At 48.4% G+C, this 25,903-nt stretch overlaps 2 protein-coding genes and 1 long non-coding RNA gene across 6 annotated transcripts in view; 2 read left to right on the forward strand and 1 right to left on the reverse strand.

Annotated features, from left to right (window-relative positions):
* Positions 1–427: 427 nt before the first annotated feature.
* On the reverse strand, positions 428–14,891 carry IQCD (IQ motif containing D). 2 transcript variants are annotated; one of them, XM_027863591.1, is made up of 5 exons: positions 14,820–14,891; positions 5,434–6,275; positions 4,674–4,907; positions 3,831–3,902; positions 428–1,700 (listed from the first exon to the last, which is right to left on the reverse strand). In XM_027863591.1, exons 2-5 carry the CDS (start codon positions 6,157–6,159, stop codon positions 1,428–1,430), a joined length of 1,305 nt encoding a protein of 434 aa, XP_027719392.1. In that variant the 5' UTR covers positions 6,160–6,275; positions 14,820–14,891; the 3' UTR covers positions 428–1,427. The 2 variants fall into 2 exon arrangements, with proteins under 2 accessions (XP_027719392.1, XP_027719385.1); XM_027863584.1 differs by lacking the exon at positions 14,820–14,891 and having other exon boundaries at positions 5,434–6,688.
* Positions 7,166–8,944, forward strand: LOC114044234. Its single transcript, XR_003569195.1, has 2 exons — positions 7,166–7,696; positions 8,547–8,944. It is a non-coding gene; the product is annotated as an uncharacterized LOC114044234 (long non-coding RNA).
* An 858-nt stretch (positions 14,892–15,749) lies between the features above and the next one.
* Positions 15,750–25,903, forward strand: part of TPCN1 (two pore segment channel 1) — a 53,356-nt gene continuing 43,202 nt past the window's right edge. For 2 of the 3 annotated variants that reach the window (XM_027862626.1, XM_027862628.1), the window contains exons 1-2: positions 15,750–15,822; positions 18,148–18,390. In XM_027862626.1, the coding sequence (XP_027718427.1) occupies positions 18,291–18,390 (100 nt within the window). In that variant the 5' untranslated portion in view covers positions 15,750–15,822; positions 18,148–18,290. The remainder of the gene's footprint in view (positions 15,823–18,147; positions 18,391–25,903) is intronic. The other variant, XM_027862636.1, reaches the window with a different exon arrangement.

Below are 25,903 nucleotides of genomic sequence, written 5' to 3' on the forward strand. Positions count from 1 at the left end.
ATTAAGAGTAGGAAGGGAGCTTGTTAGCCATTTTGGCCCGCCAATCCAGGGAAGAGAATGCTCTCTATGCCGTGCTCCATGGGCTGGCCTGGGCTACTCTGAGGACGGGGCCAATTAGGTCCAGAGAGGCCCTTGGCCTGTGATGAGGCCCTTCCTACTAAGAAAAACAAGGAGGTTGCAATATGTGTTAGTCAAGGGTGTTTCTTCAAGGCCCTTAAAGTATTCAAATATATACATGCAGATGAATTTTGAGGCTATTTTGTTGGCATGGATACTCTTTCCACAGCTGCAAAGTAGAACTCTTCTATGCCTGACGTAGGGAGTTTGTAACCTTTTGTGCACCGTGGATCCCCTTGGCAGTCTAGTCAAGCCCGTGGATCTTTTCATGGCATAAGGTGGTTAAATGCATTAAATGACATACATAGGATTATAGAGGAAACCAATTCTATTGAAATACAGTTGGCAATTAAAACAAAACCAAGTTCAGGGACCCTAGGTCAACCCCTGCCTTAGTGAAGTCTACAGAACATTGGACTTCTTGGGAGAGACTTCAGAGTCAGCTGTGAATTGTTGTAGCTGGAAAAGAAATTCAAGCCCCAGGGTAGAGGCTCTGTGAACTTAGCAGGACTGGTCTTGGGAGAATGGACACGCAATCTAGCCAGGCCCTGTGGGCTTGTGGGACCAGCTGGGCCTTGTGTGTCCCCCCCGCCTCCCTACAGACACACATGGTTCTTAAGAACTTGAGTCTCTTCCATGCTGTGGTGAGGCCTCACCCTGGGGCTTCAGCGGAGGATGTGTCCATGTGTGCCTGGATGGGCATACACAGTGTGTCTGCCCTATCTGGATTCTTCCCCTTTCTCCATGAGTAGCCAGGCCTGAGCGAATTTGGCCCAGCCCTCTTCTGGGGCTCTTCCCGAGCTTTCAGAGGTTTGGCATCACTGCTGCTGTGTCAGGACAGGGTGGTGGAGCAGGAGAAATCTTGTATTGACTCTTCAGAGGAGTTGGGGCTGGGGAGAGGTGAGTTTGGGCCTCTGTTGGAGGCGTAGACCCACTGCTCCTTAAGGCAGCAAGGGGGAAAAGATGCCCAGGGTGGGGTCAAGGAGAAGGGACTTTATTGGTGTCAGTACAGAAAGAGGGAAGGCCTCAAAGTGGAGGCTGTGTTCGGTGTCCACAGGCTTCGAGTGGTCACCAATCAGCAGAGGGCTCGAGGGATCTACAGGGCTCACAGTGGCCTGCGTACTCCTCTCGCCCTCTGGGGACACGTGTGCCCACCCACCCAAAGCTTGGTCCAGAGCAGGAAGAAGCGCTCGTGGGATTCAACCTCCTCTGTGTAAATCTGGTCAAACCTACTTGGTGCCAGTGTGGGTGGCACAGGAAGAACGGGCTGGGGAGGGGCGCGGGAGGAGGAGGGACTCTTCGGGCGGCGCTTATTTCTTCTTCCGGCCCCTGCCTTTCTTTTTCTTCCACTTGGACTTCAGCAGTGACCTGACCAGGTAGCCCCTCCAGAAGGCCTGGATGAGGCTGGCCGCCCGCATCATGAGGGCCATCTCCTTCTCGGCCTCCAGCTTCTTCTTGGAGCTGATGACTCTCTCGTCCCTGATCTGCACGAACTCCTGGACCAGGACTGCATATTTTTCCTTCAGCTCTGCCAGCTGAGCCTTCTCCTCAGTATAGATCTCGTCTAGCTCTTCATATTCAGTCTAAAGGGAACCAGGTAGTTTGGGGTCATTTGGCAAATCTTACTCATGTGGGTAACAGGAGGGATCTGGCTGCATCCCTCCTGTAATGGAGTTCGCACCGCAAGACCCCCAGCTTGGGCAAATGCAGGTGCCCTAACACTTACTAGCTGTATGACCCTGGGCAAGTCACCTCACCCTAATTGCCTCTGAGAGAGAGAGGAGAGGAGAGGGAGAGCGAGAGAGGAGAGAGAGAGAGAGAGAGAGAGAGAGAGAGAGAGATCACTGGTGACTTTGGAGAGAGCAGTTTCTGTTGAACATTGAGGGTGGAACTCGTAGGGAGTTCAGAGATAGAGGAGGGGAAGTGGGGCACCTGTTGCAGGTGGTCTCGGCCACAAAAGAGAGGAGAGAAATAGGGTGATAGCAGGGATGGATGGATCAAGTGAGGGTTTCTTGAGGACTGTGGAGACATGGGCAGGGGTGCAGGCAGGGGAGAGGCAGTTCAAACTGACAAGGAATACTTTGTAGATGATGAGGGCCTCTGTTTTCCCTTCCTTGCAGTCTGACTTGTGCTGATTCAATCAAACACTCTGCCTCTGCCCAGTCTCCTAAAAGACAGCCTAACTGCCCACCCGGGGAAAGCCAAATGAATGAAAAATGTCCACTCTCTAGACTATGACATACAGATGCGTAAAGAGCTGACGGCCGCTCCCTCAGGACCTCCATCTTTGGCATACATTGTGCCAAGCGGTGAATTGGGCCCATAACCGAATAGGGAGAGAAGCTGGTCAGATTGCCCAGAGCTCTTAATGACCAAAGAAGCTTCTCCCTGAGACAGAGGCCCATCTCCTTAGTATCGGTATTCTTTTGGTGATGGTGTTAATCTTTGGAGTCATGGCATATCACCACCACCTCCCCAAAATTAGAGTTGCAAGTCATGCAAGAGATAAAAGAGGTCCATGGTGGACTGGGAGCCTATCACCTCAGAAGAACTGTGCAAGGGTAGCCTCAAGAATATCTGAGACATCTGGCCACAGAGGAGGTGGGCTGGCCTTGTAGCAGGAGCAGGGACTGAGTGAGGTATGCCTGTGGGCTCCATTACTATCCACACACTGTCAGGAGGCCTAGAGGAAGGCCCTCAGGATGTTGGGTGGGGGATTGATGAGAAGATCTGGACTAGAGTGGCACGGGATAAGAAGGGGTGGGTGGGTCTTTATCTGCACCACTGGAGGGAGTATGCCCACTACTGGACCCTACCTCTCGAACACAGCAGGTACTTAACTGTTTGCTGAGTGTTGAATGAGGGCACCATAAGGATTAGTGGAAGGAGCTGAGAATATTTGGCCTGGAGAAGAAAAGACTGAGGGAACTCAAGAGCTCAAAGGAAGAGCAATCAGGCTTGTTGGGCAAGACAGAACAATGGCTCCAAGTGGCAAAATTTCATCTGAATGCTGGGATGAAGCCCCTGACAACAAGAGCTGTCCCACAGGGGCTGTCGCTGGAGGCCAGTGGCTACTTTCCCCACCATCGCTGGTGATCTGGGGGTTGGGCCTGGATGACCCCCACTGGGGACACTGTAGAAGGATTGCTGACCAGGTTGAGACTAGGCCAAATGGCCCCTGAGGTCATTTCCAGCTCTGCCCTTCTCAGAAATAGTGTTGACACCCACCTTGCTCTGCCCTTTCCTTCCCAGGGCAGCAGACAGATGATGGAGGTGAATGAACAGGGTCTGAACATTAGATGGAGCCAACGAGAACAGTCAACCTAGCATTAATGGTAGTGATGAGGACCTGGAGAGGACTGTTTCCATGCACCTTCCCTCCACATGATCTCCCAGGGCCATGGCAGCAGCAAAGGAATGGAGGACCTGAAAGGCTTAGCTACAAACAGCCCTGCCTTGAGAATGGAACCCATCCAACAAGACCTGCCCAAGGTCACACAGCTATTAAATGTCAAGAGCCAGGACTTGAACCGAGTTCTCCAGATTCCTCGTCTGTCGCTTTTCCCATTGTCTCCTGTTCCCTCCCAACTTGTGAGTTTCCTTCAGAACTGAATGACTGAGGCCTGGCCTAAAGAATAAGGTAAATAATCTGGGACCTTTGGAATAATTCTGTAGAAAGAAAAGGAGAGAAGCTTTATGTCAGGGACCCTTACCTGCTTTTCTCCCATCTCAGTATCATATTTCTGGATCCAGTTCTCTATTTCTGTCTCCAGTTTATATTTCTTCTGAAAAACAGAAGAAAAAAAAGCCAGAAAGAAATGATTTCACAGAGCCCTGAGACCTGGCTCTTCATTCACTGGATCAGGAGCCCTGGTTGCATTCACTGGGCACCTAGTAGAGTACAAAGCCTAAGTGCTTCTCTCAATTTGCCTCCTTAGACGGGCTGCCTTCTGTCTCCCTGGGCCTTAGTTTTACTTTTCTAAGAAATTATCTTCCTCGTTCTTCATAGGCGTTCTGCGAAGATAAACATGTCACCTTTCACGAGTCTCCAAGTCCTAGACAGGTGCCGCGTTAAAAAGAAGTCTCCATTAAATGGGCCGAGACAAAAATCTGGGTTCTGATATCTGATAAAGTCTGAAAGCCTGCTGTGGAGCCTCAAATTATGGGCATGTGGTCACGGAAGTAACTCTGCCAAAGGGAGTGCCACAGGAAAAAACGGGCTTTGTAGCCACAGGAGGGAAGAAAGACCCATAAGTTCAGCAGAGTTCGTGGGCCACAACAGGCCAACAGGGTGTGTCGGTGCCACGCTGTGGAGGGCCTGTGTCTTGTCTGTCACGGTCCTCCCTCCCTAATCCTTGGTACAGTCAGAGCCCTGCAGCTATTTCCTACCAGAGCTAAGTTCTTCCCAGAGATGATGGGGCAGCCCCAACCTGTGGAAATGCCCCACCTGGGTGGGAGTTGCTCCCATGTGGCGATTGCCAGCGCTGTGTGTGTGTGTGTCTGGAGGTGCGGGGGGGGGGGGGGGGTGCTGCCGTCCTCCCTCCTCACGCCTCTACCTTTCTGAGTGCCTGTTCGCTGTCCCGGTTCTCCTCGACGACGTTGTGGTACTGGGTCCTGAGCCTGAGGATGTCCTGCTGGATCCTGGCGATCCGGCCCTGGGAGGCCTGCAGCTCAGCTTTCTGCTGCTTCTCCGCCTCCTGCTTGGTGCGCAGCAGGTGATTCTCTGAGAATTTGAGCACCTGGTGCAGGTGGCTTTTCAGTTCCTGGATCACAGAGTTCTCCTTCTCCATCTGGACCAAGGGAAAGGAGAGAAGGCGCCATCAGGCAAGGGCGGTGACCCTGACAAGGCGGTCTGGAAATCAGCCCCTCCACGAGGGAGGCCGGAAGACTCCCCATTAAAAGCCACCGGGCAGAGGCGTTTGATCAAAGGCGAACGAAACAGGAAGAAATTGAATGAATTAAATTCTACCATACCTTCTCGTAAGAGCTCTGCGCTCTTGCCCTCACCGTCCATCCATTGCAAACCGGGAGCTATCATTAAATTTAGGGAATTTTGAACATTGTTCAGCATCTTATCAATGCTTATCATTTAGAATTAAAATACCGGTCTGAATAGAGCAGATGCTGTGGCTGGTTGGAGCCGCCAGCCTTGTACTAAGAGGCGAATCCGACCCGTGAGCCTCATCCCGGCACCATCAGCAACCATCCCTGATTATGTCTCTGGAGGGTTTTACATCTGCAAAGTGCGTTCTGGAGGGGCGCAGGAAGCGTGGCCAGGGGTCACGCCCACAGGCGCTCAGGCCGCATCACACCTACCTCGGAATCCCTGGCTTTGAGGGTGGCGCCCAGCTCTGCCTCGAGATCCTGGATCAACTGCTTGTTCTTCTTTTCCTGGAGGTTGATTTCTTCCAGGAACTCGGCCTTTTCCTTCTCCTCCATGGGGCTGGTGAGGAGCTTCTCGAACACAAAGCCCCTGAATTCAATCAGACCTTGGAGAAAAATGTTGGCCTCTTCGCTTCTCCCCACGACCTGGGTGCAAAGGACTTCCCCGGCCGGGAGGTTGCGCAGGAAGATTCTCAGCGTGTTGCGGGCGGAGCCTTTCACCTCCTCTTTGAGGAGTGTGAGGTTGCGCTTGTGCTCTTCCAAGAGGAGCTGCTGACCATGGTCCCCCGATTCTGCCAGCTGCTCCTGCTCTTCTCTCACCAGGTTATCCAGCTCCAGGAGGGTGTGGCAGAAATCCTCGTGGTCCCGGACAGCTTTGATGACGTCATCTTCGCACAGCCCCTCCAAACTCTCCAGGTTGCAAGCAGCGGCCGACAGCAGGGTGACCATCTCCACCTTTCGGATGGTTTCATCCAGGACGAAGATGATCTTCTTGGCCTCGATGGTGGTGAGTTTGGTCCGAGCAGGGTCCATCTGGTTGGTAGCCGTGCATGATAGCAAGGCCTTTTTGGAAGCGGGGCCCATGGCCAGCCTCAGCCTGTTACTGGTGCTTATCTCAGAGCCCTGGTAGAGGGGGGCCACAATCACTTCCATAGCCATGCTGGACGCAGGGACCTTTTCCTATAACTGATCTTGGCTTCAGGAGCACCTGGGTCTCATGCTTTACTTGAAGGCTTTGCAGGTTAGACAGAGTCTCCACTCCAACTCCATGGACTCTGAAAATAGGAAGAAGGAATGTCAGCAGAGAGATATCCTAAAGGTTTGGCCAGTGTGGTGACAACTATAAGCCATGACCCAAGACTCGGGGTTCTTCTGCCATGTGCAGATCTTACTCTTGAGTCTTTAAGGGAAAGCACTGGTTGGCACTGCCAGAGCCTCCAGAGGGCTGGGGAGCTGCTGCTGCCCAGTGTTGGGTACACCTTGGAAGCTGGAATGGAAGGGCCTGGCCTGTTTCCCTTGATTTTAATAAAAAGATTATCTGTGTGATGGATGACTTTGAAGTAATTTTTAATATTGTTTTGGAAAGGCTATGGTAGCCATCAGAAGTCAACAGCTTATGATTAATTAAAAGGCATCTGAATTGTTACCTACATATAAATAGGTGCGTGGGCAGCTATGTGGTGCAGTGGATAGAGTCCCAGGCCTGAAGTCAGGAAGACCTGAGTTCAACTCCAGCCTCAGACACTTACTAGCTGGGTGACTCTGGGCAAGTCACTTAATCCTGTTTGCCTCATCTGTCAAATGAGCTGGAAAAGGAAACAGCAAACCACTCTAGTTTCTTTGCCAAGAAAACCCCAAATGGGGTCACGAGGAGTTGGACCTGACTGAAAACAACTGAACAGTATGTGTATATGTGTGTATATACATATACATGTATACACATATACATACATACAAGCTACATAGAGACATACATGTAGGCATTTGAATTTTTACCTGTACATATAGACTCTTACATACATAAATATGTATATAGGTGTATGTCTCTCTTTAAAGAAATGGGCATACAAAAATTGTAACTTACAAAAAAAAAAATGAGGTGATGATACCTGATGTTTCCAAAACATTCCTTGCTTTAAGAAAGGAATCAAGGCAGAATACCTGCAAATAGCAAATTCTCTCAAGACGATAGAATTTACCAAACATTTAATTTATACATCACTTTTGGGGAACTCACCGGGCACTGTAATGTTAACTCCTTATTTTCTTCCTTCTTTCAATCAACAAGTATTCATTGAACCTCTGCTGTATGCCTAGCGCTATGTTGGGTGCTAGTGTGGAATACAAAAGGAAAAAAAACCCAACCCAAACCAGGCCAGAGAGCTCCAAGACTGAGGCTGGAGGTGGGGAGCTGATGAAGTGGACAGGGGCAGTACATGCATTAGGTGCTGCAGGCGAGATGAATGTGGAAAGGAGCGGCGAGGGAAGGCTTTACGGAGGACATGGAAGCTTGGTGGGTAAACAGGATTTTGTTCATCCTCGGCCATGTCCAAGGTCAAAGCAATGATGAGGCAAGGAAGTCACAGATGGAGCTGGAAGGGACCTCAGGGGCTGTCCACCCCAGAAATCTGCATTTTATACGTGAGGACATTGTGAGGCCCAAGGAAGCGACGTGGCTCATCTACAATCACAAAAGGTATTAAATGACAAAGACACGACTTGAACCCGGGTCCTCTGGCTCAAGAGGGCACCCTTGCCACATACTTAAACAAAATAACAAAACATATGGTGTCCCCTCAAGGGTCTTTATTGCCTAGAACAGTAGAATTGGCAGAAACCTTAGAGCAGGGGGTCAAATTCAAATAGAAGCAGGGCCACTAAACTCTACCTAAGGATCCCTGCAGGCACATATTGACTTAGAAAACTACATATTAACATTATCCATGTTTTACTGTATTTTTATTTATTTTGTTAAATATTTCCCGATTACATTTTAATCTGGTTTAGGACATACCTGGGAGTTTTGTGGGCTTCAAGTGGCCTGCTTATGTTTGATATCTCTGCCTTTAGAACAGGGAATGTCAAAGCTGGGACAGTGTTTAGAAATTGTCTAATCCAACTTTGTTTATCAGATGAGGAAAATGAGGCTCAGAGGTGGTAAGCTTTCATGGCAAGTTGGCGGCAAGGCCAGGACTCTTGGCTTCTAGCATTCAATGTCATTCCAGGTCTTTCCCTGAAGTTTCCTACAAACTCAGTCCTCTCACCCCAGGGAAGCCCAGAAGTCAACAGTCCTATGTTGTAATTCTATTTCAGCTGATGAATGTATAAGCAAATTTGTAGATTGTGCTTCCTTCGATTGGTCTATTTTCAACCTGGTATGTAATTTGTTTCTTGAACTAAGGGCAGAACATATATGGGGCGTCTGGAGAACAGTGAAGAGTGCCTGAATCAAAGGATTCGTGTAGGGGATGAAAGCCATTACATACGATGGAAGAAATCTTTTTCATCTTGCCTCTAACCAGAATTGTGATTTCATCCCTCTCTAGGCTGCACAGCCCAGGACTCCACAGGACTTTTTCTTCCATTCATCCGGGAAGCTCATGGCACCCCAGGGCTACTTCTCACACTGGAAGAACCCTTCACCCCTCACGTTCTGGTTGGCTGGTCCCTCCCAGGCCTTCCGATTTAAGGGGGAGGGCCAAGCCAAAGATGCATTCATCCTTCTCCTGGCTGTCCTGCTGACTCAGCTCCATCTCAACCTTCTTTACCAGGCCCTAGGCTAGGTTCCTTCTATAACCCCACCCCCCACCCCAGCTCCCTCATCCCCTGTTAGAATGGAAGCTCCTTGAAGGGAGGGAATATTTGTCTTTCTCCTTCTATCTATATTCCCAGAGTTTAGCCCAGAGCCTGATTTATAGGAAGGCTTAATAAATGCCTAACTGACTGACTGATTTTCTTTATGGGCTAGCAGAAGCCTAAGTTAATTGGTAATATTAGTCCACTTCTGACCAAGGAGGGAATTATTTAGTGGAGACAAGGACATAGCACACAAGAGTAGAAAGAAAACTAGCTCTGGAGTCAAAAGCTTTGGGTTCAAATTATGCCTCTGAGGCTTATTACCTGAGTGACCTTGGGCAAGTCACTTCATCTGGCTAGGCCTCAGTTTCCTCACTGGTAAGATGAGAGGGTTGGACTGGATGACCCCAAAGATCCTTTGATCTTGTTTGGAACACAGAAAAGGGTGGTAAAAACAAGGATGCTCCTAGATTAAAGTCACCATATACATGTTTGAAATCAGGGTTAACGGAAAATTAAGGTTAAAGAAAGAACAGAAGTTTTACAGACACATGTTCCGTGCTTTACAATCATTTATATTTTCGTTTTACCGTGCATTCTCATTTTTCCCATTTTCTTTTCCTAGGCTCACCTTTTGAATGCTTGTCAAAGGAAGTTAAAATACACATTTAAATATATACCCCAGAAAGATAGTGTCCTGCTATAGAAAGGGAAAAAAAATTAAATTGAAAATTAAATATCAGCATCTTGGTCAGTATCCAACACACAGGGTGCTAGGCATAGAAACCATATCTTCTGATGGCCATGTCCTGGACACTCGCAGTCAGTCATAAAAATGCCATGGCTAGAAGAGTATCTTAGAATGTGGTATCCTATGTTCTTGGAATTCTGTGTTCTACTCAAAATCTTTTTTAAAATGAAGGTTAAAATTTGTCTTTACATGTCATTGGAGGGCAGCTAGGTGGTGCAGTGGACAGAGCTCCAGCTTTGGAGTCAGGAGGACCTGAATTCAAATCCAGCCTCAGACACTTGACACTTACTAGCTGTATGACCCTGGGCAAGTCACTTAACCCCAATTGCCTCACCAAAAAAATAAAATAGTAAAATAAAATAAAATAAAATAATACATGTAACTGGAAAACACAAAATACTATTTAAAAAGAATTCTATGTCCTAGAACCATAGAACACAGAATCACAAAGAATAATACGGATAATCTTTAGAGCAGAGAACATGAGAGTTGGAAGAACCTTAGAACACAGAATGTCCGAGACAGGCGAGTAGAGATAAAATAAATATATTTATTTTATAAATATATAAATAAAGATGCCAGAGCTGGAACAAATCTTAGAATGTGGATTGTCAGGGATAGAAGGGTACTTTAGATCATAAAAAGTCAGAGCTGGGAAGGTCTCTGTAGACCATCTGGTCTCATCTGTCTGTTGCATAAAGAACAAAATCTGAAACTGCATAAAAGAAGCGATCAGCCCAACATCACACAGAGAGTTGGTGTCAGACACAAGACGAGGACCCAGGTCCACTGATCCCCAGTCCAAGGCTCTTCCTGTGATGCCCTTCCTGTTCTCTCTTTTCTTATAGACAGTCAACAGGGCAAGGACCCAAAGCCAGAACTGCAAGTCTATAGCATTGTATGTGAAGACGATATACTCATATAAGTTCATCCAGGGACCAGAGAGGGTGAATATAGTGGAGGAGGGCATCTGGTCAAGATCAGAAGAGGCGGAATCAGAAGTGATATTATCTTTTTTTTTTTTCATTTTTAAAATTTTTTTTGGCTAGGCAATGGAGTTAAGTGACTTGCCCAGGGTCACACAGCTATAAGTGTCAAGTGTTTGGTCTGAGGCCGGATTTGAACTCAGGTCCTCCTGAATTCAGGGCCGGTGCTCTATCCACTGTGCCACGTAGCTGCCCCCAGAAGTGATATTATCATCAGAGGATGCTTAGACACCACCTGGCCAGAAAGTAGAAACAGATGAGGAGTGTGGGAAACACTTCCCATGCCTGGCTCACAGGCATGACAGGGGAGTGATGTGAGGCTTCAATTATCCACAAATCTCCTGGAGTGTCTAACCACTGAAAGCTGGACACCTAAACATCTGACCTGCATTTGTGATCATTTCATCAGCCGAAAGAGGCTAGAGCAGCGAACAAAGGAAAATTCTATTCTAGAGCTGGTTTTCACCAACATGGATGTACGTGATGGGCGCCTTGGGTGGAAGGGGCCACTCCACCTTATAAGTTTATAACACAGTAGAAAAGGAAAGCAGAAAGAAAAAAGGATTAGTCTAACAGATTCAGGGGGAAAGGCAGATTTTAAAGGGTTCAGAGGACAGATCTAAAATTCTAGCTGACAACTAAGAAATAGGTGACTTGTTTAAATCTTACGTGGCTTCTGTTTTCTCTGCCAAGGGCAATGATCTTTGATCTGGAAAGGGCAGAAGAAAAATTGCAAATAGGGCGTTGAAATCCAAGATAAATAGAGGGATAGTGAGAGTATACCTAGTTGTCCCCCATGTCCCCAAGTCATCTGGCCAAAGGAACTATGTCCTTGGGTACCTGAAGCACTAGTGTCTACGACTGTTGGGTGACTGGTAGTAATCTTGGAAAGTTCTTGGAGAACAGGGGACGTCCTGAAGGTTTAGAGTTGGGAAAAATGCCACCCAAAGTTTTCTGAAAGGGAAGAGAATGGACTTTGCAAAGTGCATGCCAGTAGTTTGACTTTGATTTCCCCACAAAATTCTAGGACTTATTATTAAGGGGATGGTTAATAAATACCTGGGGGCAGCTAGGTGGCACAGTGAATAGAGTGCTGGGCCTGAAGTCAGCAAGACTCATCTTTCTGAGTTCAAATTTAGCCTCAGATACTTGCTAGCTGTGTGACCCTGGGCAAGTCGCTTTACCCTGTTTGCCTTAGTTTCCTCATCTATAAAATGAGCTGGAGAAAGAAATGGCAAACCACTCCAGGATCTTTGCCATGAAAACACCAAATGGGTTCACAAAAAGTCAAATATGGTTGAAACGACCAAACAACAACTAATAAATACCTAGAAAAAGAAAAGCAGTAACCATGAAGAGCCAGTATGGATTCATCAAGACCAGTTAATGTTGGATTGATTTTTAAAAAATTATGGCATTATTAGCCCGGTAATTTAGTCGACAGAGATTTTAACAAAGCACTTAATTAAAGTCATTCTATTCTTGTGGAAAAGATGGAGAGATGCAGCTAGATGACAGAACAATTAAGTGCCTTCAAAATAAGTTAACTAGGTTTCAATGGTTCAATGGCAATCTTAAAGGAGGTCTCTAGTAGAGTACTATAGGGATCAGTGCTTAGCCCTGTGTTGTTTAACAGTGTTATCAGTAATCGCAGCAAAGGCATATGGATGGCACACTTTTCTAATTTATAGATGATATGAAGCTAGGAGAGACAGCTAATGCTCTAAATGAGGTCAACGTTTAAAAAGATCTTAAAAGGCCAGGTTGTTTGGCTGAATCAAAAAGATGAAATTCAACAGGAATAAAGACTTACACTTGGATTAAAAAATAATCTTCAGAAGTACAATATGGTGGCAATAATATATCTAACTAGCAGTTTATTTTTAAAGGCTCTGGGGTTCTTAGTGTCTTCAACGTACAACATGAGGCAAGAGGATGATGTGAGGGAGTGTGCTGGTGAATGTTTAACAACTGGGATCCGAAATGGGTGGGGGGAGTATGCACACATATTTTTAAGATTAATATACATTACTCACACTTCTTAAGTCTAGACAATCAACAAAATCAAGTCAGGCCCTGGTTTGCATCAATTGCCTGATTTCTGAGGTGTAAATGCTCACATTGAAAACTCAGCTGGTTATAACTGGTTCTAGCACACTCTTGAATATGGCAGCCAAAAAAGCTAACTTGGTTTCAGGCTGTGTTAAGAGAGGTTTGACTTCAAGGAATAAGGAGGTGATAGTGCCTCTTTAATTTCCTCTAGTCCTTAGCATGGGATTTTAAGACAGACATTAATAAGTTGTAGAGTGTTCAGGGGCAGCTAGGTGGCGCCATACTACACAGAGTGCAGAGCCTAGAGTCGGGAAGACTCTTCCTGAGTTCAAATCCAGTCTAAGATACTTGATAGCTGTGTGACCCTGGGCAAGTCACTTCATCTGTTTGCCTCAATTTCCTCATCTGTAAAATGAGCTGGAGAAGGAAATGGCTAACCACTCCAGTATCTCTGCCAAGACAACTCCAGTGGGGTCATGGAGAGGGGACACGACTGAAACAACTGAATGTGAACACGTGAACAAGAGTGTTCAGAGAAGGGCAACCTGGAGAGTGAAAGACTTGAAGATCACGCCATATAGGGATTGGTTGAAGGAACTGGGAGTATTTAGCCTAGATAAGAGATCACTGGGGTGGAGGGGGGGGAAGGTAGCAGTTTTCAGTGATTTGAAGAGTTACTAGATTTGTTTCTGCTTGTTCCTGGAGGACAGAGCTAGGAGCAGTGGATGTGGGCTGAAATTAGGTTCCAGATCAGGAGAAATCTTCCTAACAATGAAAGGTCTCCTAAAATGCAATGGGCTGCCTCAAGAGATGGTGGGCACCCCCTCACCGGAGGTCTTGAAGCAAAGGCTGGATGACCCCTTGTTAGTCATGGGTAGAGAGGATTTTTGTTCAACTATGGGCCCTCTGGTTCCCTCCAGTCTCAAGACTGCGATCCTGACCTCAGAGTTTGCTCCAAGTTCACAGCTCGAAGGACCTAGTCTAATATCATCATTGCAGAGAGGTTGAAATTGGAGGCCTACGGAAACTCAAGTGCCTAACCCCAGATCACACATCATTAGGGCCAGGGCCAGGGTTTGCTGACATTCAGACCAAGGCTCCTTTCCACTCCAACCTTATTTCTCTCAGTTTCCTCTCATCAGGCTCTTCATTCTGTCTCAAAGACATCCCTCCTGATACCCCTTAATTCTAGTGCCTTCTATTAGTTAATGATCTCCAATTTGTCCTATATATATATTATCTGAACATAGTTATTTGTATTGTCTCCCCTATTAGATTGTAAGCTCCCCGAGAGCACAGACCCTATTTTGCCTTTCTTCATAATCTCTAACTTGGCACATTATTATTGTTGTTCAGTCATTCAGTTGTGGCCAACTCTTCGTGACCTCATGGAGCATGCTATTCATGGGGTTTTCTTGGCAAAGATTTTGGAGAAGTTCTACCATTTCCTTCTCCAGTGAATTAAGACAACCAGAGGTTAAGTGACTCGTCCAGGGTCACGCTGCTAGTAAGTGTCTGAGGCCAGATTTGAACTCAAGTCCTCCTGACTCCAGGCCCAGTAATCTATCTACTGAGCCATCTAACTTGGTACATAGTAAGTGCTTAATGAATATTTACTGATGGACAGACTGATCTCAGGGCAAGATCCAGTAGGTAGTGTTGGAGCCTACATCATTGCAAAGCTCTCAAATAGAAATCAAATTCAATGGATGGTTAGAGCATATTCATGGGGCTGGGAGCCAGCAGACTCCTAGATCAGTCTCTGCTTTGCCTTTTAACTGGCCCTGTGAGCCTGGACCTCTTTGTGCCTCAGTTTCCCCTTCTATATAGTGGAGTTGGGCTAGATGGCCTCTAAGACCCCTTCTAGCTCATATATTCATATATGATCCTGGGTTCACATCCTGGCTCTGTCTGTTTGGGTCTCAATTTCTTTACCTGTAAAATCAGGGGGTTGGATTAGATGGCCCCTGGGGTCCCTTCCAGATGCGGACTCTATGATTCAATGACCAAGGAAGTGAAATGATAAGAAAAGCTCATTAACCGGGACCCTCCCAGTCCTCTGGGGGACCCTGGGGCAGCTGCTCCTGCCTGGAGGCAGGGGGATGGACTATGTGACCTTTAGTAGAAAGAAAGTTCCGCCCATGTCCATTTTATCTTCCAAAGAGTAGAATTTCTTCTCTGTTACCTTGTCCTCTCCACCACGAGCCACGACCCCTAATCATCCCTGCACTTACCGGCCCTCGCAGCTCAGGGCTTCCCTCCCCTTCAACCACTCCTTCCTCAGTCTCCTGCTTGGCGGCGTTGCTAGGCTACGGATAAACAACTAAACCAAGACCAACCACATCCGGGGCGGGAATTCCATAGCTTCAGATTGATTTTACCAGACGCCACTCAACGTCCAGCATTTTCCAGTTAGCCACGCCCCTTTACCCTAGGCTCGAGCCAATAGAGAGCTCCGTGAGTTCGACGGTTCCGAGACCCCGACTCCCGACAGCCAATAGAAAGAGCCGAGACGGATGCACCTTAGGCTGGTTAGAGAACACACGTGGAGAGAGCGGGAGGCGGGGAAGGGGAGGAGACTTCCAAGGAGGAGCATGCTAGAGGCGGGGGAAAGAGCAAAGAATTTCCAATGAGAACCCCACCCCCACAAGGCCTCCGGAAGAACTAATGAAAGGCGAGGGGAAGCCACCCCTTGAGGTTGCAAAGGGCTGGGAAAATGGAAGGGCGTTTCTTACAGCCAATCAAAGGATAGGCCACCCCCCCCCCCGAAGGGTAGCCGACCCAACCAATAAAATTTGGAGCTTTAGATATCATTTCCCCCTCGAGGATGCAGAGAGCGGGCAAAAGAGAAAAGCCCAATCAGAGCACCGCACACCGGGAAGGGGGCGGAGGCTTATTTTGTTCCGCGGAGGACGGAAGGAAAGGGAAGCAGAGGGGGGTGAAGTGGGCGGAGAAAGGGGAAGGGCGTCTCATCCGACCAATCAGAGAGCGGCGGTGTTCGCCGGTACAGTCAATAGGCCTCCGGAAAGGGGGCGGGGCTACGACAGGGTCGGGACTGGTTGGGGGGAGGTGGAGTAGCGGACTGATGATCATAGGCTCCGTGGCGGCTGCGGCGTTCCCTTTCTCTGGGGCGGCGAGTTCGGGTCGTGCCGCCGGCCCGCGACCCTCGAGGCGGCGCCTCGCGGGAGGTTCGGTTCGGAGCCCGGTTCGCGGTAGCTGCTCGCGAGGGCGTCTCCTGTAAGGACCCAGGGAGAGGTCGGGGGTCGGAGGTCAAAGGGCACGGGAGAGGGGGAGGTGCACCCACGTAAAGGGGAGGCCAGACAGGCTGAGTCCATGGGGGCCAAGGATGACCCTGGGCTCCTCACCCCTCCTCCATCCTTTCATCCCTTCCCAAGAACCTAGATCTAGAGCAGGAAGGGTCCCCAGGCCAGATGGTCCAGTGACCCCCCATCATACAGATAGGGAAACTGAGGCTGAAGGAAAATGAAGTGATTTCTCTAGGATCACCCAGCCTCTGAATAGAACAGGAAGAATTCGAACCCAGGACTTTTGGTTCCAAACAACTCTCTTTCTCCTATTCACACCTCTTTTCTCTTTGTCTCTCTCTTCATCCCACCCCATCCCTCTTCTCCTTTTCTTTCTTTCCCATGCTCTTCTCTCTCCTTCACTTGTCTAGGACACAAACACAATGAATGCGCCTTAGCATTTTTTTGAGAGGGGTGGCTCCCAGATCTACCCCTTGCTCTGGGGAGAAGTGGTACCCTCTCCTTGTGACCACTTAGGAGGCTTTGCCTGTAACAGGAGGATTTTAAATAGCCAGGCTGTTTGGAATTTCCCGAAGCTGAGTTTCCTCTCCCTTCGGGCATCTGCTCAGCGGCTCACCTAGTCTAACCCACCAGCAGCCCCCCACCCCCCAGCCAGTTGATGTAACCCCACAGATATGGGAGCGGACACAGCCTCTTCCTCTTTCCCCAACACACACTCAGAGGGAACATAGGTTTTCAACTGGAAGATACTTTAAAGGGTATCTAGTTCATTTTACAGGTGGGGAAACCGAGGTGAAGTGGCTTGCCCAGAGTCACAGGGGCAGGAAGTATTCAAACTAGATTTCAAACCTGGCTTTCTGACTCCAAATCTGGAAGCACAGAAACATCTAGGCCTGATTTTGGAGAGCTTGCCTTCAAGACCCCATCTTGGGTCTGAGAGAGCAAGAGGTCAGTCAGTGGCTCTGACCTCCAAGAAACCTTCCTTTTTAGCTTTGCTGAATAGGCTTGGTAAATCTTCCCACCCTTAAAATAAACAATAACAGTGTAATAAAGTCAGTGTCACATTCTCTTGTGGGGGTGTCCTTCACCTCCCATCTAATCTGATCTGAAAGGCAGTTGAGCCTGGCTTTGCTCACCTTTGAATACTCAGACTCCATCCCCAAGATGGTGGGTGGCAATGTAGCCCAGATGGGCAGTTATGCCATTGTGTGCAACAAATTTGCATCCTGAGAAATTGCTCCGCTCTCCTGCTGCTTCTTGTAGCTCCCCTGGTTTTGATTTGGGGGTAGGTGGATGGGTTTGCATAAAATGGATTGCCTGGTCACAGTTGGATAGATTTGTTGGGAAAGTTGCAAGGGGATTTTTCCCAAGGTTTGGTAAGGAACTTGACCTAGATTAAAATGGAAGAATCAACTGTCTTCAAGTAGTTGGGCGGGGGAGTCATCATGGAAGAAGGATTAGGCTCCTTCTTCTTGGCCCCAGAGGGCAGAATTTAGGAGCAAAGTGTGGAACTTGCAGAGAGGGAAGCCCCAGTTTGGTGTAAAAAGAAACAACTTCCTAATGGTGAGAGTTGTCCAAAAACGGGAAATGGGCTGCCTGAGGAGGTGTCTCTCAGCAGAGGAGGCCTCATGTCCCATGTCAGGGAGGCTGCAGAGAGGGTTCTTGTCCAGGTCAGGCTGAACCACATGGCCGCTCTAAGATTACAAGATTACGTGCCATAGAATAAATTGTCAAGTACAAAGTTCTGCCTTCAGACCTCCTTGAGGGCCACATCTTTCTCAGGGTTTCGTGAATGGGAGAGAAGGAAGGAAGGGAGGGAATACATATTACTATAGCCCCTACTATATGCCAGACGCTGTACTGAATGCTCTTTACAATTATTACCTCATTTGATCCTGAACAACCCTGGGAGGTGGTCCACTTTACAATCAAGGAAACTGAGGCAGAGAGAGGGTAAGCTTAAGGTCACTCCATCCACTGTACTACTAGCTGCCTGTCACTGGAGATGTGATTACTTAACTATATAGAAGGAAGCATGGACAGGGCAGGAAAGTCTTTAAATGTGGAGGGAGATTATAGACCAGATTTCTTGTTCCGGTGTGTTACTGTTAAATTTGCTCTGCAACCTTGGCCGTTGGCTTCTGTTTCCCACCTGACCCTATCTCCCATGAAATCTGCCTCAGAACTGTGTGGGGAAGGAGAATGAAATAAGGGTCCGTAAATGTTGATATGGGTCACTCTCAATAGAAAGAGCCATTCCTGTTAGAGTTCCCTGCATTTTCTCTTTCCTGTAAAGCTCCAGAAGATGCCCCTGATGGCAGAGTCTTTGAGACACATCTGTAGGGCAGCAGTTTTGAAGAGGAGGCTGAGCACGAGACTCTTTGAAACCCTTGGCGCCGCGTCCTGAAATCGGCAGCAGGAGAGGCCGTGGCTGGGAGCATGGATGACGACGTCCCGCTCATCTTGACCCTGGACGACAGCGGGAGTGCCCCGCTGGCACCGTCTGACCGCCTGGGTCCAGAGGATTTGCCCAATGAAAGTAAGATGGTGGAGACCGGGGGAGAGCCTGCGCTGTCTGTTGGGGGGCCGGGGATTATGGTGGTCGGCGGGGGATCTTACGGTGCCCCCTCTCTCTGGGGGAGACACCCATCCCCTGACTGGCTAACATGATGACGTCGTAGGTTCTGACTCAGAAACTGCAGGTCAGGTGGCAGTGAGGCTGGGCCTCTGCTGGGTGGGCTAGTGGAAAAGAGGCCAGAATTTGGAGAAAGAGCATCTGGGTTCCAGTGACCTTGAGCAAATACTGTTTATATTGCCCACCAAGTGAGTTGTGTGAGAAAAGTGCTTTGGAAACCCAATTTTAACTTGCCTTTCTTGAATCTCAGCTTTTCCCTTCTGGGACTTTCATTTACCTGAAGTGCAGGTAGTATCACCTAGGAACTCAGTCTCCCCTGTTTGTTGGTCCTGTTAAACCTAGGAAGTGATCCTAGTTAGTCTTCCCCAGCCTAGAGCTCTTTGCAAATAAGTGGGGAGCCTGACTAGTCTTTCCCTAACCTCTGCATTACTCAAGAGGGAATGGGAATGCAGGGGAAATGTTTCACATTTTGTTTGTCCTTAAAGTGGGCTATTGATTTGAGGTTCGGTTTCTTAGGAGGATTCTTTTTTTTTTTTGGTTTTGGTTTCGATATGACTCAAAGGCTAGCTCAAAGTGGCTACAAAGAGATGGTGTGCTTTAATTTTTAAAATTTAAAGTGTGTTTCTGGCAGAATGTGACTGTTTAAAAACCTTCCTGGTCCTTGTCCTCAGGTCATCTCTCCACAGGGACGGGCCTCTGGCTGAAGAGAGGTTTAAAATAGCTGACGTTTCCTGTCTGGGCCTCTGTTCTACCAGACTATCTGGAATTACCTTAGCAACTGAATTTTCTAGTCCTTCTCTTGCTGTTCAGGGGTTTACTTGGGTGCCTTTTATTGGGACAGAGGATTATTGTTTTTTGTTTTTCCGCATTAAGTAAGGAAAGCTCTAAGAGAGGAAGAAAGAGTCCAGCCCAGCATCACATGTTTTCTTGTCTAAACAAAATACAATGGGGCTTGGAGGGAGGGTTTCCCTCTTAGGCAAGTCTCTAATCAAGGTTATATCAGAGAATAGTGTCTCTCAGAAATGAGAATATTGCCTGGGGCTCGGTATTCTGGTCCATTCCTGCCTTTTCCCTTCTTAGAAATGGCCTAGCTGCTTGATCCAGTTGCTGTTGTTCCATCCCGGAAGATTAGATAGTGAACTGTCATTTGCCCACCTCACCATGACAGGTCTTTCCCTCACCCCCTGGCATTACTTAAGGTGTGGGAGTATGGGAGAAATGGCCATTGGCCGTGGCCATTTGAGTCAGCAGCTGGTGACATCAGTGGTTAGATGGCAGAGATTAAGTTACCTTCAAAACTAACATCATATGGTGCTTTGTATTACTTTTGGGGTTCTTCTCTTATTGGGAAGGTAGCATGCAACTCTTTAGTGCCTAAATGAATGTGGGCTGTAACCTGTCACTGGGAAACTAAAGGTGATTTGTTGAAGAGTTACAATTGTAACATATTTATATATGACAAAATATTTTTGCCCATATAATCTCATGTGAGCTTCATACAAATACCCTATGAGGGAAATTGGAACGATATTATCCTCATTTTACAGCGAAGAAAATGAGACTCAAGTTTACATAACCTGCAAAGGTATCATGCAAAGCTGAAAAATATGTATTTCTCATTCAGTAATCACCAGAAGGCTGTTATATATAACTTCTCTAAAATTTTACTCGTGCTTTTTTCTAGCTTTTTTGTTTTTGGTTAGATTTGTCTAGGTCTGAAAAGGGCATGTTGAAGTCCCCCCTCCAAAAAAAAAATTATCGTTTCACTGTGTGTCCCTTTAGTTCTATTAGCTTTTCATTAAGTGTTTAGATGCTGTGCCACTCAATCCATACATATTTGATGTAGAAATTGTTTTATTCTCTGTTGTACATTTAAACTTAGCATAGTTTCTCTGCTCATCAGGTTAAGTGACTTGACCAAAGTCTCCTATCTAGTTAAGTTGTAGAACTTGGGCTCAGCTTTTTGACTCTGAAGTCCGGTACTGCTATCCTACCTTGCCTCCTTCGTCCCTCTTGTTTTCCTGCCTTTAACCTGGATCACTTAATGCTTTCTACCCTGACATAGCAGATTGCATCCACCAACTTTCAGGGTATTTTGGAATTGTATGGAAAGATCAGTAGTGACTCTCAATGGAACACTAGCCCCTAGGGCTCTGGTCTGTGATGGTCATCATCAGTTCTTGCCTTGAGATGGTCAGACTCCCCAGTTCTCTTTAAGCAGCTATGTATCCAGGAGGCTTCCAATGTCAGCACCATCCTGGGTGCCTAGGGCATCAGAGTTGGCAGGATGTCAGCTCTGAGAGCAGCGTCTACTAGGGAGATGAGGGGGTATCAAATTTGGAGACTTCAAAGCAGGCCGTAGCTGCCATACTCCTGCTGTGTGTCTATGCTGCTATGTACACAGAGGTGTGACTGTCCTATGTGTGACCTGTCAACCAAGGTAAGCAGACAACCAGGTAATTCTCAGAAACTCACCCTGGTCCCCTGCCTCCAGAGGGAAATGCAGGATCCGCTGCCTAGTGTTGTCTAATGCAGAGATTCTGATCCTTTTTATATGTCACCGTGCATGGTCCCCTTTGGAAGCCTGCTGAAGCCTATGGGACCCCTTTTCAGATTAGCATTTTGAAATAATTGAAGGAAAAACTAAATTTCAATTAGAGGCTAATGAAAATAAAGATGTACATTTTTTTTCTTGTCTAATTTCACCGATTCCCTGAAATCAGTACACGGACTCATAGGCAGATTGTCTATGGACCTCAAGTTAGGAATCCTTGGTGTAATAGGAAAACGAACAGGGCAGGAGTTCTTCCAAGACCCTAATATCCCCCAGCTATGAGACTGATTGTGGAAAATGCGAATGAGTTACTCACAGACAGCCAGACAGTGGTGGGTTGATAGAGGATGCAGGACTACGCAGAGGTATTTATAAAGTGCAGGAAACTGGGCTAACTTTGAAGACAGGCAGTGGTGCCAGCACTGGACAGGTCGTCTATTCAGTCATGGGTTGTAGGTGGGCAAAGGCTCCACGTAATACCCAGAATCCTTGTCACACAGTGGCCAGGCCTTGGAGGCATTTGGACATAGCCAGTGGTTTCCAGTCTGTCCTTATACAGGCCACTTCTCTTTTTTTGGATTTCACTCTTGGGAAGACGGAAGGGAGTATGAGAACTCACATTTCTGTGATGCCCTGTAAGGTAGGAAAGCACTTTGCTCACAGCAGTCCATAAGGACGCAGCCCGGGTAGGATTATCCCCATTTTACAGGTAAAGGAACTGAGACTTCCCTTACTCACAGACACCAAGCTTATAAATGGCAAACCACTGATCTTTCCCTGATACCAGATCTCATCAGCGTTGTGGTTTTCAAGGACCATGTATTGAGTGACTAATTATGTGTGACACTCTGCTCTCAAGAGAATGGAGGTGTTTACTAAGATGCCCACCTCGATGGGGCTAGGAAAGAGCCTGAAGCCAGTATAGGAATGGATGGGGAAGTGTTTCTATGACACATATGTGTAGGATGCGTTTGGGGGCCGGAGGTAAACACACAAGAGCCTCCTTAGAGGTGTTAGAGATGAAAGTTAATTTGGGCTTAGAAGTCAGGTCCCAGGCAGCATTGTTGTTTCATTTTCAGATTGTTGGGTTGGGGTGGTTTTGTCCCTCTTCTTCCAGTGGGAACGCCCAAGTAAGTGGTGGCTTCCTGGCCACGTCCCGGTACACCAGTGAAGTCCCCAGCATCTTCTTGCCAGGTGGTGCTTCTCCTGGGTCCTGAGTGCACGGCTTCCACTGTGAAATTTGGCATTGTCCACAAGGTCCTCGAGGTGTCTGGGAATCTTGGCCAACCTTGGACAGAGACCACGGGCCACTTGGGGGCTTCAGGCTCCCACCTCCACCAGCCTGCCCGATCCTAGGCTGCCATACTTGGGAAGGGACCAGGAAATGGGCCTCCACTACAGCCTGCTAAATCACAGAGGTGGATCAGAGCTGGAATGAGGCTGCAAGGACCCCTGAGGCTGTTTTCCCATCTGGTCAGGGAATAGGACATGACACTGGGGGTCTAGCGCCTTTAGGCAGAGACGACCATCCACCCTTCCTTGATTAATAACTTCTATATTGTTTGAAGGCTTTAGGAAATGCTTTCCTCCCAACACCGCTGTTGGCTAGGTTAGTGTGAGCATTATTCCCTTTTTACCGATGAGAAAACTGTGGCCCAGATATGTGAAGTCCGTCCATTTTCAGGCTCACATAACTATTAAGTGTCAGAACTGGGATTGAGATCTAGGCTGAATAGCCACAGGAGCTGTTTCCAGTAGCAGGCAGGCCCCTCCACCCCCCAGACATACAGCGCTCAGAACAGTCAGGGGAGAAGGGCAGGAACGCCTATAGCTGTGACTCTCCCCTCCAGGGTGTGCCTCGTGTGCCTGCTGGCCCCCTTGGTGCAATAGCTGGGCTTGAGATAGCAGCCCCAGAGCCCGTGGGGCCCAGGCTTGAGACGCAGGTCGTGTGTTGCTTTTCTTTGGCCCCAGCTGGTGGCTGCAGCCGAGTCAGGAAGGAGAGGCAGCTCTAGCAGCTGGAGACCCAGCCCCAATCAGATTTCTGCTGCCTCCTGGGGTGCGTGGCCAGTGGGCTCCATCGTTGTCGCTGCTCCCGTGGCTTTTTAGGGCCTTGCCTGGGTGCAGTGCACGGTGTCATCAGGCTTGCTGCGGCACCGATTAAAATGAGTGAGCGCCAGGCATGCTGGGCCCGAGCCTCATAAGCGAGCCTCGGAGCCTCTCGAGTTCCCTGGCCCTCGGTGTCTCATGGTGGGAGCCTGTCTGTTGTCATGGGCCCCCCTGCCTCGAAATGCTATTTCCCCCTTCCGAAGGCGGGCAGCAGCCCTATCTCAATCATGGCGGCGGCAGCTGTGCCGTGGTTGGAGCACCGCCATTTCCCCATTGCCTTCAGGGGGTCTAAGTTCACATTTGCTCCGAGAGGGATTCATGAGCCAGAACAGTCAGCGTCTACGCCTTCAAGTCAGTAAAGGGAGATGGAGAGGATTTGATTGGTCTCAGCAGTGCGTCTCTGGCAGCTTCTGCTTGGAGGACGTGCTCCCCAGGGTCGGCCTCAAGGCCGAGCGTGGCTGCCTGATCTGCTTCTGTGGGGAGGGGAAATGACCTGTGAAGGTGGGGACCCCCTCCCTGCCAAGGGGGGGCTGGCATGTGCTCTGCCATGTGGCATCGGGAGGCAGAGAGCACCCAGGAAGAGAGACCCGGGCCCTGCTGTCATGTGCTGCTGGGACCCTGTGGAGTCAGGGCCTCTGAAGGAAAACTTGCTCTTCTCTGTCTTTTCTGTGGAATCCTCGAGTCACCAAGGGGCTCAGTGAGCATCCTGGCCAGCAGTCACCTGTGCCCTAATAAGACCGACCCCTGCAGTGACCCAGGCCAGGCTCCACTGCAGACCTCCGATATGGGGACCCTCTCCTCCTGAGGCCGCCCATTCTGTTGTAGGGAGAAGCTAACTGTGAGGGCCCTCTTCCTCATGCTGAGCCATATAAGTGAATGTAGAGGACCCAGGCCTCATTTGGCATGCTGGGAGAGAGATTCTAAAATGAGAAGTAATGTAGAAAACCTACTTCCCCCTTGTGGCTTATGTGACCTCTTTTGGCCTGCAAGTGCAGGACCTCAGGGAGATCCAGGCAGGACAGGCAATGGCCTCCAGGCTTCCTCTCATTGTCATTGTCGTGCCCTTCTCCCCAGACCACCCCAGCCTCCGGGGAGGGAAGGACATATCCCTGGTGGCCGTGAGAGCCCCTCTGCCATAATCCTGCTCGGGGCTGTGCGCTCCATACTGCACGAGTCTTGGGTAGAGATTTTTGTGGGCTGTTTATCCCTCCTAACCCTTGTGAGGTGAATGAACGGGGATGTTTTCCTCATTTGCCAGTGGTAGAAAACAAGACCCCAAGAGGGCCTCTTTTCTGCTCAGAGTGACAATGAGGTCTTTTTTGTTGGGGGCAAGGAGGGGAGGCTTACAGAGGAAGAAGACGAAGCAGAGGGCGCAAGGGAAGCATTTTCTAAAATACACAGAGCTGTGGAGGTTCAGGACGGATGCACACAGAGCAGAGGGGAGGCCCAGTGCGAATGAAAAGCCACATGCTGGATGTCCACAGTTTCCTACACAATCCTCTTTTCTTTTCTTTGTAGACTGAACTGTTTGTGCTTGTGGATGCTTAAGTTTACAATAAAAAAGAAACCAATGTTTTTAAATTGCTGTGATGTGTTAGTAGCAGCAGGACCAGACCCCGCTGCCCCCCGGCCTGAAGGTTGCTCTTCACATCTCTCTCTTCCTGAGTCTTCTCTTGAGGACGCAGCTTTGCAGCTGACTGCAGTGGCCTGGGAGCCTTCACTGATACAGAAAGGGGAACTGGGAAACCTGGAAGCTTTGATTGACATGTTTGTGACAGGGAGTATGAAGTGTGTAACTCAGGGGTGGGGAACCTTTGGCGATCTGGCCTTGTTCCCTTCCTTCTCTGAATGGCCCCAGGAGCCTGAAAATTACCTGGAAAGGTCATTGTGGAGGTATCCAGGAGCTCTGCTCTCCAATCCAGCAAGCATTCTTGAAGCTAGGGATTAGGGCTTTGAAAACAAGATGGAGGGGGGCGGATGGGTGGAGTTTGGGATGGGAATACAGCATGGAAAAGGTTTGTCTATCTGGAGTCATTTGAGGAAGCAGAGAACGTTGGTGACCCAAGGGGAGTGGGGAAAGTTGCCCAGAGAAGATGGCACTTGAGCCTTGAAGGGATTCTCTGGGTGGGGATGACGAGGGGAGACCTCGCCTCTCTGGGGGACACACTGTGCAAAGACATGGAGGGAAGATGGAATGCTGTGTGTACTTGGGGATGGACAAGTGGAAATGGCAGGTACCAGGAGTAGTTGACAGTAAGCCTGCAAAGTTTGGGTGGAGCCAGATGGTAACGGGTTTTAAGTGCTCTGCTTCGGTTCCATTTTGGGGGGGGCTTCTCTCCTGCATCCTCCCTCCTTTGACCTCCTCCCAGAAACAACAGTCCTAATTTCAAGGGCAAAATGAAGGTCTGTTCACACTCATCTGTTTGCCAGGTCATCCTGTCCCTGCCCTCAGCTCTTCTCTGGAGGTCGCCGGAGTTCCCTCTGCCTTGATCATAATATTCCTTTCCTTGTTATAAAAAATGAACCTGTGATTTAGTCAGTGGAGGATTGTTTGTTATTAGGTCGTTTCAACCGTGTTTGACTCTTTGTGACCCCATTTGGGGTTTTCTTGGCAGAGATACTGAAGTGGTTTGCCTTTTCCTTCTCCAGCTCATTTGACAGATGAGGAACTGAAGCAGATAGGGTGAAGTGACTTGCCCAGGGTCACACGGTCAGTAAGAGTGTGAGGCCAGATTTGAACTCAGAAAGATGAGTCTT

The sequence above is a fragment of the Vombatus ursinus genome, unplaced genomic scaffold (assembly GCF_900497805.2).
Source record: "Vombatus ursinus unplaced genomic scaffold, bare-nosed wombat genome assembly UNPS02001287.1, whole genome shotgun sequence".
NCBI lineage: Eukaryota > Metazoa > Chordata > Mammalia > Diprotodontia > Vombatidae > Vombatus > Vombatus ursinus.

What these genes read in the sequence shown, in the direction of transcription:
- IQCD (XM_027863591.1), bottom strand. Translation starts at nt 6,159, where the DNA reads ATGGCTATGGAAGTGATTGTGGCCCCCCTCTACCAGGGCTCTGAGATA. An exon ending in TCAAAGCCAGGGATTCCGAG is followed by an intron (nt 4,908 to 5,433) that starts GTAGGTGTGATG and finishes CCCTTGGTCCAG; the next exon opens with ATGGAGAAGGAGAACTCTGT. An exon ending in GCGAACAGGCACTCAGAAAG is followed by an intron (nt 3,903 to 4,673) that starts GTAGAGGCGTGA and finishes TCTGTTTTTCAG; the next exon opens with AAGAAATATAAACTGGAGAC.